Genomic DNA, 19565 nt, shown 5'->3' with positions numbered 1-19565 from the left:
TCATTTTTTAACTTCTTTGACCTTTCACAGTGAAGCATGAATTACAAAAATTTTCCCTATGGTATGGTTAGAACAGCTTCAGAAATGTTTAACTTAGCTAGGCCTATAATATTTTATTAAAGTAATAAAACTTTGTGATCTGTATCTGCAAGTCATGTTTGAAAGTATCAAAATCGATCAATTTATTTGAATTGATAACAATAAAAATAGGTTCGAGTCTGAATCTTAATTCCACCTCAAAAAATAAATTCTGAAGTGAGCACTCTCTCGATTTTTACTTACTAAAATTTCCAAGGGTTCTACGAGGGTCGTTTGAAAAGTCCGTGCAAAGTCAGAGAGATAGCACCACTGGCGCGTAGCGAGGTTATGTTTAGTTAGTAGCATCTCTTGGAAGAACACCCACCAAGTTTCAGCCAGATCGGTCTATTTCTTTGTGTTTGGCATTCGTTTGAATCGAGGAAGTCGAGTGATTTTCAAAAAATGGACGAAAAAGAATTTCGTGTGTTGATTAAACATTACTTTATGAAAGGCAAAACGCCTCAGGAGACTAAAGAGAAGCTTGATAAACATTATGGTGACTCTGCACCTTCGATTAGAACAGTTTATAAGTGGTTTCAAAATTTTCGGAGTGGCCATATGGGCACAAGTGACGCTGAACGTTCTGGACGGTTACTACTCCAGAAATCATTGATAAAATCCATGATAAGGTGATGGATGACAGAAGAGTGAAGGTGCGTGAGATTGCTAGTGCTGTGGGCATCTCGAATGAACGGGTACATAATATTTTGCATCAACATTTGGACATGACAAAGCTATCCGCAAGGTGGGTGCCGCGATTGCTCACGCTTGACCAAAAACGAAATCGTGTGAAGTGTTGCAAGGACGGTTTGCAGCTGTTCCAGAAGAATCCGCAGGACTTTAAGCGTCGTTTCGTCACTGTGGAGGAAACATGGATACAACACTACACTCCTGAGACCAAAGAACAATCTAAACAATGGGTTACCAAGGGGGAATCTGCGCCAAAAAAGGCGAAGACCGTTCCTTCGGCCGGAAAGATTATGGCGACTGTCTTTTGGGATTTGCAAGGAATAATCCTCATCGACTATCTGGAAAAGGGTAAAACTATTACAGGTGCATATTATTCACCGTTATTGGACCGTTTGAAAACCGAGCTGCAAGAAAAACGCCCACGATTGGCCCACAAAAAAGTCCTTTTCCATCACGACAACGCACCAGCTCACACCTCAGCAGTTGTGGTCGCAAAATTAATGGAAATAGGGTTCCAACTCGTTTCACATCCCCCCTATTCTCCAGACTTGGCTCCCTCGGACTACTATTTGTTCCCCAATATGAAGAAATGGCTGGCGGGAAAAAGATTTTATTCAAACGAGGAGGTGATTGCAGAAACGAATGGCTATTTTTCAGACTAGGACAAATCCTATTATTCGGAGGGATCAACAAACTAGAGCAGCGTTGGACGAAGTGTATAAGCCTAAAAGGAGACTATGTTGAAAAATAAAAAAGGTTTACCCCAAAAAATTAAGTAGTTTTTATTTTTGCACGGACTTTTCAAACGACCCTCGTAAGTAACCCTTAAAAAAGGAATTTTTCTCTTTAAAGAAAATCTTTTGAGCCATTTTCAAGACAGTCAAGTGGAAAATTCAGACACTACTCCCGTTAGAGAAAATATTGATCGCTAAGTTATAGTTGGGACCCAATGGGAGTACAGAAAGTTTTACAAAAAAGGACAAGATAAGAAGATAAAACTTGAATAATAACTAACAAAACTGAAGAAGGTTTCAATATATTGACATTACAAATCTTCTTTTGTTCTCCAAAATTAAGCCGATAATGGACAAGACAAAACTGTTCACGCATCGCTGGATTGTGGCTTTCCAAATGGAGTTATGCCACAAAAAAAAATCTATGTACAAATGCATACATAATAATATATGTACAAGCAGAGACTCCGTCATGTAGTATGTGGTTTCTCGGAATGTTAGACAAGAAATGATTGCTATTGTTATTGTTGGTGTGTTTCTATGTAACATAACTCAATTTTTTTTAAATCCTTGTCTTTATTTTGTCGCAACGCGGTTATAATTAATACCCTACTATCGGCAATCTTAAAACAAATACATTGACTATTATTGATTTTTTTCATTATAGTGCTAACTAAGAACCGTTTGGAAGTCTATGTAAGTATTAATTTAAAAAAAAAATGTGAAAGATCTCATTCGACTTTGGATTCAGCATTTCTCTTGACTCTAATTTCTATTTTTTGTGGCAAATTCTTGTTAGCTAAGTTGCTTTCTTAATTTTATGTAGAGAGTGATGGATTTCAGCTGTAGGGTTGTTAAAGAGGTATCTACAATGTTAAACAAAATAATAAAATGATTTATCAAGAAAAATGAAATGGTTTTTCTTTTTTAACACTCATCTTTTAAGTTCAATTTTGAACTTAGCTATCTAATATTTACTCAAAACTCTATGGATTGCTGCAAACTTTGCATGTGATACAGATATTTGAATAATTATTGTCAGGAAAAATTTATAATAAAAGATTTTAAGGTTGGAAAAGTTTAAAATGTTTTAAAAGGAAAGAAGAAAATAAATAATGTTTCCTACTATTTCTGAACAGTGTAAAAATTGCATTAAGTGCTGTTTGTTTGCAAATCGAAAGACGAATTAATATCGCACTCTTCGGATTGTGGACAGCAGAAAATTTGAAAAAAGACGCTGTAATAATTTATTTTGAATAAGTTTTTCCGACATTACGAGTAGTCATATTGAAATAATGATACAGTAAAAACTCAACAAATTAAGCAAAAAAAAAAGGAGAGCAGCATTGGTGTTTGTTCGACCAAATATTCTAGAAATGTGTGAGAAACAACACGAACGTACTTCATATTTTTATTATTCTTTTCTTTAATTACAAGTATTGATTTGTTTACAATGAATCTTTGAATATAATGACAGTGATTCATTTAAACTAATTTATTTAAATGTTGCAACAATGCAACTTGTTTTATTTTCTTCCTAATTAGTAACTAATACTGCAATGCATTCTACTTTGCATATTTTTATGCTGAGTTACGCCATTCTAAAAAGAACCACTGATTTAGAGAGAGGGAGGAACAGGTAGTATTATCTGTAACTGGAAGGTCAAGTGCTTTCTTTAATAAATGCTCATTCTTGAAACAGTTGGTAAATGAATGCAATGAAAAAAAGTTATAAAAAAATTAATAATAATCTGCTTTCATACTCGCTGGCCAAACGTGACAGGGATCAGCAGCAGGCTGAGTGCTGGCCGGTGGGAGTAGAAACTTGTACACAGTCGGATCCCCACCCGACGACCGTAATGTGTTGGACCCGGCAAGGTGGACCTGTTGCCAGAGAGTTTTAGAATCGCAGGATTCAACGAGCTGGTCACAACACTGCGTGCCATAAAAACGGTGTCGGGAGACCGCACTGCCGGTTTTTATTCTAATTTTATTTTATGGTTGGCAAATCGGGCTTTTTAGTGTATGTGTACGTCTTAGATTTATTTCCGGGTTTCTCTATTTTTTTAAATATTTTTTTTCTTTCTCCGATAATTTAAAGTGAACCCTAAACACTGGATTATACCAATTTTTAAACTTTATATCATTAAATTCAACCTCTTTACACTGAGATGGCAGATTCAGAACACTTCCAACTTGAATGGTCTATGTTGCAAACATCTGATTGGTCTGTTTCAGGTGAGTTACAAAGTATATTTATACTTACTGTTTATAGCAATGTGATGTGCAGATTTTCTAGTTTTTACTTTTTACCGTAATTACAAATTTTGAGATCTATTGGTCTCACAAAAAAAGAAGAAAAAGATGCAGTTTAATAACAAATTGATGGGTTTAGCATGAGCATAACTTCAAAAATGAAAATCACAGAAAAATCAAGTCGGATATTTCGAATTGATGCTTCCGTTATGAAGTTTATGGGCAAAATCAAACAACCGTGCAAGCCTCTTTACTGAATCGATTAAGTTATTTGTAATTTTCTCGCAAATAGCTCAAAAAGGTTGTAGAACTTATTTTGGAATCAATGAATCCAAGACAACGGTTTTGTTGCTGTTTCTGGGATTGAGGTGAATTCAGCTGCTCTCTAAAGTGTAATGCGTGGCCTAATTACTTGTAGAATATTAATTAGAATTGTATGTCTAAACAAAGTTCCTAGTTAGAAGAAAAGTCTACCACGTAAAATTGCTGTAAGAGTTCTATAAATGATATTCATTTATTTCTGTTATGGTTTTTAATGCGTGTACTTTGATTTTTCTCTCATAACTTTGTGATCATCTGTTTCCAGTTAAATAAATTTCTAACAATATATTATAATTGGGATAACAAGCAACAATTCTATGGATGAGTTGATTAAGTAAGGTTTTTTAAATTTAAGAAATACTATTTAGTGTATTTAATCCTAAAACTTACATAAATTTACTTGTTAATCCTATTATTTTATTTACAAATCTGAAACCCATCTGGGCGTATGGAATAGAGCTGTGGGGTTCAACCAAACGCTCCAATCTCCAAAGAATTCAATCGCTACAATCTAAAATACTTCGAACTCGAAGTAAACGCTCCATTTTATGTCTCCAACCTGGACTATACACACTGACCTTAACATTCCTTTTGTCACACAAGTCGCTATAAACACGATACAGAAAACTCCACTTCAGCCTGCAATCTCATATAAATCCTCTAGCTCAAAATCTTTCTTCTAGAACTCTACCTGACAACCCGGACAAGACGCCTTAAAAGACAGTGGCCTCGTGATCTCCCTCTCAAGTGAAGAGAGTGACTAACAGTCTAATGTTTTGGAGCGGTACCACTGGGTAATAACTTCTCCACTCATTTACTTCTACTGTTCACTGTTATCATTGTTACTTATAGCGCTAACGCGCTGATTGTAGCAGGATAAATGCAAAAAAAAAAAAATTACAAATCGAAATATAGAACAACAGACTTAGAGCTTTAATCAGAGAAATCAACTTAAGAAGAATCAAAGAACTTATGTTATAGACCGAGATTTCGATGTTTTAGAGGATGTTGGCTAAGTTATTGTTTGATTTTGAGCATAATGTGTGAAGATTTATAAAGAAAAAAACCCAAATGTTAAATAGAATGACATTGTCTTGTTATAAATAATTTTATTATAAGCAATGTAAGGCACACTTGGTTTCTTCTATCAAAAAACTAAGATAGTTCCCTTCCTTCACTTCACTTACCTCGAAAGATAGGACTCAACCGGGCTGAGAGTACTTTTAGTAAAACAGAAGTAAACTATAAGTGTAAACGAAGTATACAATATGAAGGAAACGCTGTGTAAACAATCCAAAAGGGCAGTTATACTGTCTTTTGGATGACCCTGACCAATAAGTTCATTTTAAATTTTGTATTAATAATTAGTAAATTATTATTTAATTCATTTTCAGCTTGATTACTTCAATTTTGTCTGTTATCTCTATTTGAGCCTTAATTCTTTCATTGCTTGTTTGCACTGAATTAGTTAAGACATCCTGTTCTGTTAGTTCTACATTTTTTTAGCCATAATTATTGTTATTATATCATTAATCATTTTAAGAAACACCATGTTGTGGCATATTATTCGTTTGGCTGAAGATAGTTTCTTGCTGAAGTTCTTGGGCAGATAAGGGAGGTGGATTACTAAAGGAAAATATTAAATAATTCTTTATTAATTTAATTAAAAGAGCGCAATCAGATAGTGAGCACAAAGACACGTGATTTGATATTTACTTGTAACAAAACGCTGCGCATGTTTGACCACCTTTCTGTACTGTTACCTAATTAACTAAAATTCAAATCAACTCTTTCTCTATTCTTGTAGTTTAATAGTCAATTAATTTATTGCGTAAATGCATTTGATTGCCAAAAATTGCGACGGACGAATAGTAATAATTATTATAAATCCCCAAAAATAATTTTGGCATTTTGCTTTGATAATCCAACCTTTTACTGCCTGTTATTGTTTAGAGGATCTGCACAATTTTTCTTAGCTGAGTATTCTCAGAAGAGGATGTTTTCAGCCAACAAAACATGTGGTAAATTAGGATTGTATAAAAACTGAAGTAACACTTGAAAGCAAATCCTTTTGCATCTCTGTTTTACTTAGTGAGGTTTTGTCTGCACTAAACAAGATAGTTTTAGTGGCAATATTTTGGTTCCATAAAAAATAGCTGTTTTATGCCCTGCCACTGGCCATACTTTTCAAGGAACTTCTCAGCGAGGAAGGAAGTGTATTTCTCAAAAATGCTCTTCATGTAATCAACCTTCTCTTCCTGACATCATCTTATCATAGAACAGTGTTCAAGTGTGAATTCAAGTGATGCCGTGTAAATGGAAGTATGTATGTATGGGCAACTACCTACAATAACAAGGGCTGGGTATCAATCCCTCGATCGCCTCTGCGGTAGTGGGTTTCAACATCTTGCAGACTACGTCCGCTAACTCCAGGTACTTCTCGCGAGATGGGTGGTAGATTGAATGCACTTCTCCTTCGGCAATGGATTGTATGATATCTCCATTCTCGAATGAAAAGGTAAGAGTAGAAAGGTCCCAGAGAGATGGCAATTCCCCGCCAAAAGATGTGGTAAATAACCAATGTTTTCAGAGACTAGTGTTGTTTAACAACCCGGTTGCGCCCAATGAAAAGTTTAATTTATAAATTGACTTTTTTTTTTTTGTAACTACAACAAATTCCGCATACCCTTAACCACTCTTAAATTTACTCGTTTTTGGCCTATCCAAGGTTGGAATTTCAACTTTTTCTAGTGTTTTTACACTATTATTTGGAATTAGGATCGACCGTTTATCTTAAAACCAGCTCTGCTCTAAAAAATAGTGATTAGAGATTAAATTTACTCGTTTTTGGCCAATTTAGGTTGGATTTTCAAATTTTTCTAGTATTTTTACACTATTATTTGGAAATAAGATCGACTGTTTATCTTAAAACCAGCTCTGTTCTAAAAAATAGTGATTAAATTTATTCGTTTTTAGCCAATCTAGGTTGGATTTTCATGTTTTTCTAGTATTTTTACACTATTATTTGGAAATAAGATCGACCGTTTATTTTACAACCAGCTCTGCTCTAAAAAATAGTGATCAGAGATTAAATTTACTCGTTTTCGGCCAATCTAGGCCTGGATTTTAACATTTTCTACTATTTTTACACTATTATTTGGAAATACTATCGACCGTTTGTCTTACAACCACCGGCTCTGCTCTAAAAGACGCATTAAGTCACGCTTTATGACTTAATCAGAAAATTTTCTACATTCATTGACCCGTTTATCATATGATGCATTAATTTTATGTACTCACATGATCGGTTATTAGAAAAAGGAAAATATGTAATTGTAATGAACGTATACCAAAAACAGTTTTTAAAATCGTATTTTCAATTCCTACTTTCGCTTAATTCAATTTTATTGTTGGGTTGAAGAGTAGATTTTTATTTTATTTAATACTTCTAAAAATAAAATACAATAAAAATTTAACTGTTCGAGAATTCTTTGAATAACAACTACATATGTTAACAGAGATGTCTATCCACTTCGATTTTTTAAATCCGCTTATATCTATTAATTAATTCAATTGTGTTGGTGCAATTTGCCTGTCATGTTTCTTGATTATGTTAAGATAATATATTATTAAATATACGCATATACTTACCAGATATTAAAAGGGGCTAAACTCTAAGCTCAAAGTTTAACCAGCTTTTTATCAGAAACATTTACAGATTAGGAACTAATACAAATAGTTCAGTATTTACCAAGAGAACGAAACTGATATTATTATTATCTCTGTTATCTTCTGTTTCTATGTTTATTTACTCATTAATTTTTTTTTTTTTTTTAATATGTTAAGTCTTCTGCCAAGAAATTTGAAAATCAAGTTCTATTGTGATTGCGATTTTTAACATTGATTGCTGCAATCTGTAGTTCAATCAATGCACATTTGTACATGAAATCGGCCTATGGACCGCTGTCAAAGTGGTCGGGCGGTCTACAATATATATTTTTAGATTCAGTTCGTTTAGGTTTTGGGGGTGTCACAATAGATTCTCTGAATCGCGTTCTTTTTTGGGACTTTTTTGTCCAACTCTTGAAGAATCTTAATCTAATCTGAATTGGGCTTGACTTAGAGTAACTTCGTTACATTAAAATTTAAATATTACTTAAATGTAATGTTAAAATTAAAATATAGCAGATTATAAGAGTGGTTTTTCTAAAACTTGTACACCAATTTTTTTAAGTTGCAATTTAGAAAAAACTAGCTAAGTTTAAAACTAAATGAGTGTTGAAAAGTAAGAAAAATAACTTATATTCATAACACGTGTAGTAAAGATTATATAGTACCAAAAATGTAATGTCTAAGAAGAGTAGGATTAACTTTTATTTGCTTGTAAGAGAGAAAGGAATGGCAGCAATTACTTACTTTGTTTTAGAAGAAGTAAGATTGTTAAATTTTGAAAGGTTTTCAACTTCTGATTTGATATTTAGAGAATTTTAACGTTCTCTTTCTAGCTAAAGGGAAAGAATATCGCCTTTTGGAGACAATCTTATCAGTTACTGGCCCATCGTTTTTGTTCAACATTATTTTCATTAAAATCCGTTGTTTATGGAGAGTTTCTGTGGCACCATCCTTCCATAAATGTCTTCTTTATTGTAATATAATATTCAAGCCAAGTGTCTGCAGTTAGAATGTAGTTTCTTTACTTGGTTGAACATTAATTATCAGTTTAAAACAAAAATATTCCTCAGCGTAAATAAATATTTTACCATTAGATTTAATAGATTAGATGTAATATATGTCTTGATTATTAAGGAAGAATGGAGTGTCGGCCACTGGGTACCTTCTCCAATCTTCATTAATAATCAAGACATATATTACATCACATTTGCTTGCTGCAACAACCGTTGCATTCTCAAAATTATAAAAAATTGAAAAAAAAATTTAATGTAAAAAATAAATAATCCTAATTAGAATTCACTGATTACTCAAGTAATATCGCTGGTAACGTGAAAAATAACAACATTTTACTTCAATTGAATTTATAAAATGATTAGAAAAATGCTTACATTGCCGGAGCATGCATTGCTCAATTGAGAACAAGGTACTTAGCTGGAGCTACTTGTTCACCTCCGGCGTCATGTTGGGGAATGCAAGCATAAACACTTTCAACATGAAGATACATCGCTGCAAGACTGTCGTTGGTATGTGCTCAGTGGTCACTCAAACCTCACTTGCGGCGCCGCAACCTGCAAGTACCGACCGGTAAGAACCGGACTTGTGTATCAGTCCTAATGCGGTGTGATCTAATCACTTAGAGCGCAGGTTATAAACGTAAATCTGAGGAATGAATCGCTGGAAGATTTAATTCTTTAAATTAGCGCCATTCAAATTAACAATTAACTTCATCTGTCTAGGGACCTCTAAGTAATGTGAATAACCTTTTTTCTTCTGCAATCTCCAAGGTGTTTACTATTTTGGTAATTTTCTGTAATTGATAGATTTTACTAAATACTAAACGTGATGGAATCATTACGATGTAAGTAATTGCCAAACGTGTTTTACTCGAAATTACACGATGTCGCAGGGAGCTCTATCCTACTATGACGCCAATGACGCACAAACAACGGATGTGCAAGAATCCTTGTCCCTCTTAGATTTTTATTTGCTTATTTTATTTTTTTTAAGCAGCTCAATAATTTTTGCGAACTCTGTACGTGTATTTACAAATCCATACAGTTGATTTGTAAGTTTTTACTTCGTACGTTTACTTTATTATTAACGAAAGATATTGTAAACGAGCACATTTTTGAATTAAAGTTTGCGCCGCAAATATCCGTTTTTAACTCAAAAAGTTTGTTTTTTTTTGGTCTGTGTTTGTTGTGTGTGACCAGTATAACTCAAAACTGAAAATAGAATTTCTTAGACGGATAATTTCTTTGATTTTATCCATTGTTACACGCATGTTTATTATATTCCTGGTCTGTTTCGGACTTTACAACCATCATTAGGAATAGATTAATAAGATTGGTCTTAAGAGATTTCGACTTCACTTATTCTTCATTTAAGTATGATAGCTTCTTCCTCATGTAGGATGTCACTCGACAATAATAGGAATTCATCTATAAAGAAGATTAAAAGGACGGGCCTGGAGGGTGAGCTTTAGAGTGAGGGGAGCCACAATAGATTCAAAGGGGTCGCAGTGGCGTAGGCCTTGAGGCCGCCCTAGTTTAATCTATCTATCTACCAATCTATAAAGAAAAATTTCATATTAAATTTTAAAGACAATCGGCTGAATGAGAGTGCCTACCTTTTGAATGAATAAATTCTGGCGACTTTTTCGCACCAAGGTAGTTTTAAAAAGTTTATTAATTCAATTGAGGTATGAGAAAGTGAAGAAAAAATCTCATGTGATTATTTCAATTCAGAAATTTTTTTTTTTCTGCAACCATGTGGGGAAGTTCTCATTACTCAATTAAAATCAGCTGTGTAATGCCCAACTTCCCACACTAGTGGGGAAAAATTCCCATTAGTGTCACTTTCCGCACAAGTGTGTGGAAAAACTTTATTGTGCTTCTTTGATATAAGAAGTTTTGTTATTAACATAAATATTTTCTGTAAAACTTTAATAAGCTTATTTAACGTAACTAAATAATTAAAAAACGAATATTAAAAAATAAAATAAAAATTGAAAGGAATATAGAATTAAAAATAATACTTTAATAAATAATTAGATATTTTTAATTATAACAGTTAAAAAGGTTATAGTGTTACCTTATAGAAATTTAAAATGGATTATAGTGATTCCTGTTTAGAAAACACTCCTCCATCAATAAAAGAAACAGCAGAAAATGTAATAAGTAATGTAAATACGTAAGTAATGTAAATAATTGTAATATAACAATAAATGTTTATAATAAATAAATTACTTTTTGTAGACTGTAAAAATGAAATTTTTAATTTTTTTAGTTAATAAATCTAATGGTTGCAGAAAAAATATAATATTTAACTCGAATGTAAAGTATTTTTCTCACACTCGGCAATTTGCACTTGCACTCGCCTCGCTTCGCTCGCTCGTGCGTGCAAACCCTGCCTCGCGTGAGGAAAAGTACTACTTTCCACACTTGTTAAATAAATAACTATTGTTTTTATTTTGAATTTTGAATATTTCTTAAACGTTTTCTACTTTTGTTTTCTTTAAAACTATTTCAAAATAGCACCTGTTTATTTTTATAATTAGAGAGAAATCATGAAATATGAATTTTAACAAATTAGAAATAGTTTAAAATAAGAAGTGTTGATCAAATCTAAGTTGTGCGAATCATCAGTGATGAATCTACTTAAGGATTAATTATGGGGATCTCCCAACGAATTCCACATACCCTTAATTTTTTTGGGGGGGGCATTGGCTTTCGCCATACAGCCAGCATCGTCTAGGTGTTTATCTCTAGAATATCACTCACTCTCCATTCTTACTTATAAATACATTCGCTTCATACAACTATTTACATAAACTACATACAGCTAATGGATGGATCAGTACTCTGTGCTCCTGCCATCCTTATAGCTTAACCGAAATTAAAATCACGTAATCCTTCTCTAATCATTTTCTTCCATTCATTCTAATTGGCTATAACTTTTAAATACATTCATATTTCATTGAGCTCTGCTATAGCTTTAAGCACACAGATGTTGATGGAGAATATTATGTCTTCATAGCGAAATGGTGCATCTAAATACCTGTATAAGTCGTCAAACATTCGTTTCCTTTCTACCACATAACGTGGACATATCATTACCATATGTTTGAAATCCTCCTCCTCATTGCAATCTACGCAAAAAGGAGAGAGGACCTTTTTGTTGATCCTTTGAAGATACGATCCGCACACCGTGTGGTTCGCTCTCAGCCTGCTTATTGTCGTAACAATCCATTTATTAGTGACAGTTCTCTTAAACCACGATTGTCTAGGTAACTGATCTGCCATAGTTTTATAGAATCTCCCTTTATTACCATTACTGTAATCTGTCTTACCATTTTTGTAGTGCTGCTTTTGCAATTAATTGTCTCACCCTTAATGGTTGTTACGTAAATTTAATTATAAAATTCACTTGGGAGTTAATACAAGACAGTCGTTTTTTTTAAGGAATTCCTGCATTTACTGTGGAGAATTATGTAATTGTGCGTAAGTCGTTTTTTTTATCGCCGATTAGATTATAACACACATTCTAAGCCAAACTATAAATGGAAGAGAGAAATTAGTGTCAAAACACTACGAGGGGGTACCCAAAAAAAACCGGAATTATTTTTTAAAAGCTATTTATTTACAATTTTTTTACAGAACAACCTTATCCCCTTCAAAATACTCTCCATTACAACTAATACATTTGTCCCACCGGTGCTTCCACTGTTCGAAACATTTTTTGTAGTCATCTTTAGAAATGGCTGACAGCTCCTTCTTCGTTTTTTTCTTGACCTCTTCAATGTTGTCAAATCGGTGACCTTTCATGCCCTTTTTCATGCGTGGAAATAAGAAAAAGTCGCACGGAGCCAGGTCAGGCGAGTAAGGTGCGTGGGGCAGCGGAACCATGCCATTTTTAGCCAAAAACTGTGTAACAGAGATGGCTGTGTGTGCAGGTGCATTGTCGTGGTGGAAGAACCAGTCTCCTGTTTGCCACAAATCGGGTCTTTTTTGGCGAACACTATTGCGCAATCTTTTCAAAACTTCCAAATACAAGGTTTGATTGACGGTCTGACCTGGGGGGACAAACTCTGAATGGACTACGCCTTTGGCATCAAAAAAGCAAATCAGCATTGTTTTGATGTTTGACTTGACTTGACATTTTTTTGGTCGGGGTGAAGATGACGTCTTCCATTGGCTCGACTGTTGCTTTGTTTCTGGGTCATAACCATAGCACCATGACTCATCACCAGTAATGACCTTTGACAGAAAGTCTGGATCAGTTTCAATCTTCCGTTAAAATTCGCTGAACCGAGCTCCAAGATAACCCACTACTCTCTGACAGTTGATCAATTGTCTGTCGACGGTCTGTGAACACCAGCTCTCGAATTTTTTCAACATTTTCGTCGATTCGGGCAGTTGATGGACGTCCAGAACGAGGTTTGTCATCAATCGACATGTCGCCATTTTTAAACCGAGTAAACCACTCGTATACTTGAGTTTTTCCCATAGCGTCATCTTTGTAAGCTGTTTTCAACATTAAAACACTTTCAGCAGCATTTTTGCCGAGTAGAAAACAAAATTTCAGAGCTGCACGTTGTTCACTTAAACTTGCCATCATAAAAAACGAAAAAAGAACAAAACAGCGCTGGTAAAAACAATCACTGCAGATGAACAGAACAAGCCAGGCAGACAACACAGGCAGGACTGAACTGGCAAGGAATTGCGCTTTACACGTCTAGCGGCAGAAATGCGTACTACATAAGCTCCATGCGCGGCAACGCAATTCCGGTTATTTTTGGGTACCCCCTCGTAAGTAATAATTTCGGTGAAAGTAGGTTATTAATTTTTTGTTTAATTCGATATTTGATTAGTAATTAGTGTAATATCTGTTTCCACAGGATTATTCTCTTTATTTAAGTAAATAGAGTCTTGTAAACTTAAAATAGATTAATGGCCTCTAAAGGCATGTAACATTGGGCCAAGTTTTGGGAACCATTTTCTACATTCCAGTCGAGTTGAACCGTTTACCCACCTTCTCTTCCTCAAGCCCTCTCTCACTGTGGATGACTATGTAACGTCATGCCCTACTATGGAAAAGAATAAAAACACAATTGTGTTTTGTCTGGTAAAACATGCGTACATACGAATGTAAAATCTCTTTGTAATGTAAAAAGAGAACCAATGACTCTGTTTTGTAAAAGAATGAACATTTCAATAATAAAGGAAACAACAAAATTTTGTCTAAAATTAGTTGGACAAAAAGAACTGGTTACAAATAAATAAATTTAAAAAAATTAAACTAGATAAGTTGCGTTTTCTTGGTGATTCCTTGACTATGAGATTTTAATAGAGCAAGGAAATATTGAGGATGTAATACACCTTATTATATCTTACTAATCATCAAGTTCAACATTTCATGTCGCTACTTCATCGTATAATTTTCATAATTAATAATTAAATCATCTCGGTAAGTTTTACATTAATTACCAGTATTGTTAACACTTAATTAAGGCGATCCATCCTTAACTTCGTTTATCCCCTCACTTCAGTTCTCTTGTATACATATCTCTGCAGTAATATCCAAAAACTGGACACACACTGAAATACTGGAAAACATTGACAAGACTTAACGATTTAACTTTCAATAATTTCTATATTTTCGTTAATTAAAGAAAATTCAAAGAAATAATAAAAATGCCACGATCATGCCCTGTGTCACCAAACAGAACGTTTTTTAAGAATGCAATTGATATAGTTATACTCCCTTGGGATTCTCAGAATCCAAAAAACCCAGTGATGGATTTTTGATGCACTCTTTTAAATGAAAATGTGTCTCATCACTCATAAATAACGTTGTTTCTCAAAGTTAGTTATCTCTGGCTTAGTTCTGAAATTGAAATTGACTTAATAATGCAGGAGCTATTAAATGTCTTGGTGTAGAAAGCTTGGTCCATTTGGATTTTATAAGGAAAAATCTGGGATTAGAATCTTCTGGGAAGTTGAGGATAGCAGTTCTAGTTCGTCGAAGGGCAAAGGCAAATAGATCCTGAAGGAAATAGAGCTTCTCCCTTAAGCTTTAACGATCTGCTTATGACGTTGGAATCCAATCCTCTAACCGAGAGATTAGCTTCTGAATCTTGGAGAAACTCTGTACATTAAAATGATGAATGATATTTTAATTGAAATGGAAAAACTCAATGCACTACTTGTTTCTGCATATCATTTAGATTTATATTCATATGAAGTGAATATTGAACGAGCATTACTCTTATTAGGTGGATATCATACGTGGCCAATTTAATCCCAATTGATGCTCTAAAACCTACAAAAAAACAAAAATAAAAAGTAAAACAGATTTAAAATGAAAAAACCTCTTAACTTCACGAAGTTCTTCATTCTGTTAGTGGTAAACCTGAGTTAGCAAATGCTCACAAAAATCATATAATTTAACAAACACTTCATGGTTTGTTCCATTCTCTCATTACCTGCATAAGTATTACCTTACATTGAATACATTTAGGAACAATTATTCGTAAAAATTACATTATTTTCCTTAATGAAAACATTATTACTTTCTCTTAAGGAAAATTAGAAATTCGGGTTAAATTATTGAATTTTCACCAGAATCACAAATGCGAATAATTTTTTGTCTTTAATTTCTCTTCGTTGTCTCTTTCTTTGTCACAATGTTTTTGTGGATGAGTGTATTTATATGATTTGTGCATGCTTATGTGTGAGCAAACGGATCTTACAAAACAAAAAAACTCATTACTTTTAAAGTTATATCACGTTTAACCTATAATTTTTTCTTCACTTGTGGAAAGAGAGAAATATTTCCCTTAAAATGCTGAATTTGTTTCTCTTTAAACTCCCTGTGTACACATGTTTTGTATACACTGGGCCAAAAAAGTCTGTGAACACTAACCTAAATTTTATTACTTTTATTATTATCTTATTAGAAACTTCTTTTATTTTCAAATGAAATATACTATTCGATAGAGAGAAACCAGAGTTTTTCATTTTATATTCAATCTTTTATTTTTGTTCAGCAGGAATATCACAATTAAATGTTTAACAAAACAACACCCCAAACGAATGCAAAAAAAGTCTGTGAACAGCTGTATAAATATGTAAAAACATTAAGATAACAAACAGAAAAACGATTGAATAAAGTTTCAAAGTTCTCTATTGTATTGTAGAAACCACTACAGTCAGTTTTGTGAATAAATAATCTAATTAGTACATATTTAACCACTAATATGGAAGTTCCCAGACCAATTCGAGAACTTATTGTGACGTTGCGAAATGAAAGAAAAAGTATTCGAGAAATAGGGAAGATAGTTCAAAAAAACCCTTCAACGGTGCATAATATAATTAAAAAGTACGGAAATGTGATTAGTAGGCCACGCAGTGGACGGCCACCAAAACTTAATTCCTTTCATAAACGGCAAATTCTGAAGTCTGTTCGAGAAGAACCCAGGACAAGCGCTCAAAAAATCAGTCAAGAATTATCAAGGGATTATGTGTAAGCGTAACACCACAGACAATTAGAAATAAATTACATGAATACGATTATTGCGGTCGAGTCCCGAGGAAAAAACCTTTAATCAATAAAATAAATAGTAACCGCCGATTGGATTTCGCGAAAGAATGTGTTTCTAAGCCTTCTAGTTTCTGGGAAACCGTAATCTTTTCAGATGAGTCGAAATTCAATGTATGTGGGTCTGATTGACGACAAAAAGTGTGGCGAAAAAGAAATGAAGCTACGAAAATGAAAAATATGAAGCCTACTTTTAAGCATGGGGGAGGCAACATTCTGGTGTGGGGTGCATGAGTGCTAAAGGAGTGGGCAAGTTAGATCTAATTAATGGTATGATGGACCAATATGTGTATGTGGATATATTAAGACGCAATTTAAAAAAAAATTCAAAAAAATTAGGGTTGGAGGGAACGTTTGTCTTCCAACAAGACAATGACCCGAAACATACCGCACTAAAAACTCGGGAATGGCTTTTAAATAATACACTCTGGCGCCTAAACACCCCTCCACAATTGCCAGACCTTAACCCAATAGAACATTTGTGGGATGAAATCAGCCGCGAAATAAATAAACGAGGAATAAGAAACCGTGAACAACTAAAAAACGCTATTTTAGAAGAGTGGGATAAAATTCCAACATTGACGACCACAAAATTATTAGGATCGATGAAAGCTCGCTTGTTGGAAGTGATTAGGAACATAGGAGGTCCTACAAGTTTTTAAAATTTATAATTCACGTACAATGTGTAAGAATGATTTATTTCTGCAAAGTGTTCACAGACTTTTTTTGCATTCGTTTGGGGTGTTGTTTTGTTAAACATTTAATTGTGATATTCCTGCTGAACAAAAATAAAAGATTGAATATAAAATGAAAACTCTGGTTTCTCTCTATCGAATAGTATATTTCATTTGAAAATAAAAGAAGTTTCTAATAAGTTAATAATAAAAGTAATAAAATTTAGGTTAGTGTTCACAGACTTTTTTGGCCCAGCGTATGTACTAAACTTCAATGAAATTTTGATGGAAAATTAATTGTGAGAAAAAAAGTAACAGTTCTCTGCGCCTTAATGGTCCTTATGTTTCATCAATGAAATAATTATGATCTTTTCAATCACATACTTTATCGCCAATCAATTTGCACCATTAAAATTATTTTTAACTAATCAGTTGCATGTTAAAGCGATAATAACATCACCAAACTGTTATCTCTATAATACAGATTATCCAATATATCCACTAATCTCCTGTCACTAATGTCTACTTTAGTAATTTAATGTCTTATTGCTAAATATTTTTTAATTAAAAAATGAAGTTCATAAAATAATAATAGCTTTCTATTCTGAAAAGTAAAGATTAGTTACATTACTTTATTTGTAATTTAATAATTTTACTTCAGTAATTTCCAGTACATTAATTACTGTTGTCTTGTTACCGTGATGTTAGTTGCAGTCAGTCGTTTAATGAACTCAAAATTACCGGACATACGAGGGTCGTTTGAAAAGTCCGTGCAAAAATAAAAACTACTTAATTTTTTGGGGTAAACCTTTTTTATTTTTCAACATAGTCTCCTTTTAGGCTTATACACTTCCTCCAACGCTGCTCTAGTTTGTTGATCCCTTCCGAATAATAGGATTTGTCCAAGTCTGAAAAATAGCTATTCGTTTCTGCAATCACCTCCTCGTTTGAATAAAATCTTTTTCCCCTCCAGCCATTTCTTCATATTGGGGAAGAAATAGTAGTCCGAGGGAGCCAAGTCTGGAGAATAGGGGGGGATGTGAAACGAGTTGGAACCCTATTTCCATTAATTTTGCGACCACAACTGCTGAGGTGTGAGCTGGTGCGTTGTCGTGATGGAAAAGGACTTTTTTGTGGGCGTTTTTCTTGCAGCTCGGTTTTCAAACGGTCCAATAACGATGAATAATATGCACCTGTAATAGTTTTACCCTTTTCCAGATAGTCGATGAGGATTATTCCTTGCGAATCCCAAAAGACAGTCGCCATAATCTTTCCGGCCGAAGGAACGGTCTTCGCCTTTTTTGGCGCAGATTCCCCCTTGGTAACCCATTGTTTAGATTGCTCTTTGGTCTCAGGAGTGTAGTGATGTATCCATGTTTCATCCACAGTGACGAAACGACGCTTAAAGTCCTGCGGATTCTTCTGGAACAAGCTGCAAACCGTCCTTGCAACACTTCACACGATTTCGTTTTTGGTCAAGCGTGAGCAATCGCGGCATCCATCTCGCGGATAGCTTTGTCATGTCCAAATGTTGATGCAAAATATTATGTACCCGTTCATTCGAGATGCCCACAGCACTAGCAATCTCACGCACCTTCACTCTTCTGTCATCCATCAGCATATCATGGATTTTATCAATGATTTCTGGAGTAGTAACCTCAACAGGGCGTCCAGAACGTTCAGCGTCACTTGTGCCCATATGGCCACTCCGAAAATTTTGAAACCACTTGTAAACTGTTCTAATCGAAGGTGCAGAGTCACCATAATGTTTATCAAGCTTCTCTTTAGTCTCCTCAGGCGTTTTGCCTTTCATAAAGTAGTGTTTAATCAACACACGAAATTCTTTTTCGTCCATTTTTTGAAAATCACTCGACTTCCTCGATTCAAACGAATGCCAAACACAAAGAAATAGACCGATCTGGTGTGTGTTCTTCCAAGAGATGCTACTAACTAAACATAACCTCGATACGCGCCAGTGGTGCTATCTTTCTGACTTTGCACGGACTTTTCAAACGACCCTCGTATTATCAGCATTGAGGTGTTCCATAGAAAATTAAATGTGTGGTACAAAATAAACATATAAAAACATATGTTCGTTAGATACTTATTAAGGCATGTTTACTTGGGTCACCATACTTTGAACTTATTTCTAGGGGACACCAAATGGAAAGAAATTAAGTAAAAATTTTACGTTGTTAGGAAATCTAACTATGTTATATTTATTTGAAATTCTTAACAAAATATTAATGTTAAAAACAATTATGAAAACAGCCTTGAATTTCCGTATATGTAAATTTTGCTGGCATTTATCATTGCAAATTAGCAAACTCTTGATTGTTTCTTATAGAAATACCATCTGGTTTTGTATTTTCCTTTTAAAGCATAATTTAAATTGCTTAAATTTGATGTTTGTTTTTTTAAAGTTATGCATTACACGTGCTTTATTCTATTTTAATCTATCGTTGAATATGTTTTATTGAAGTCTGATTTTGGAATGCGTACGTGATAGTTTATGATGCCCAAATATCATTATACTAAT

The 19565-nt window shown here is 33.9% G+C and overlaps 1 protein-coding gene across 7 annotated transcripts in view; it reads left to right on the top strand.

Moving 5' to 3' along the window:
* Cen (cerebellar degeneration-related protein 2-like) overlaps window positions 1–19565 on the top strand; it is a 127704-nt gene that overhangs the window by 41959 nt on the left and 66180 nt on the right. Inside the window, exon 1 of one of the 7 annotated variants that reach the window (XM_074128678.1) lies at window positions 3343–3740. The exons of 4 other annotated variants lie outside the window; for them this stretch is intronic. In XM_074128678.1, the coding sequence (XP_073984779.1) occupies window positions 3674–3740 (67 nt within the window). In that variant the 5' untranslated portion in view covers window positions 3343–3673. Of the gene's footprint in view, window positions 1–3342; window positions 3741–19565 lie in introns of those variants that run through there. 2 more of the 7 variants (XM_074128683.1, XM_074128679.1) reach the window with 2 other exon arrangements.

The sequence above is a fragment of the Rhodnius prolixus genome, unplaced genomic scaffold, assembly GCF_049639745.1.
Source record: "Rhodnius prolixus isolate KJV_2025 unplaced genomic scaffold, Rpr scaffold_9, whole genome shotgun sequence".
In the NCBI taxonomy this organism is placed as follows: domain Eukaryota; kingdom Metazoa; phylum Arthropoda; class Insecta; order Hemiptera; family Reduviidae; genus Rhodnius; species Rhodnius prolixus.
This window is presented reverse-complemented; position numbering and strand designations above follow the sequence as displayed.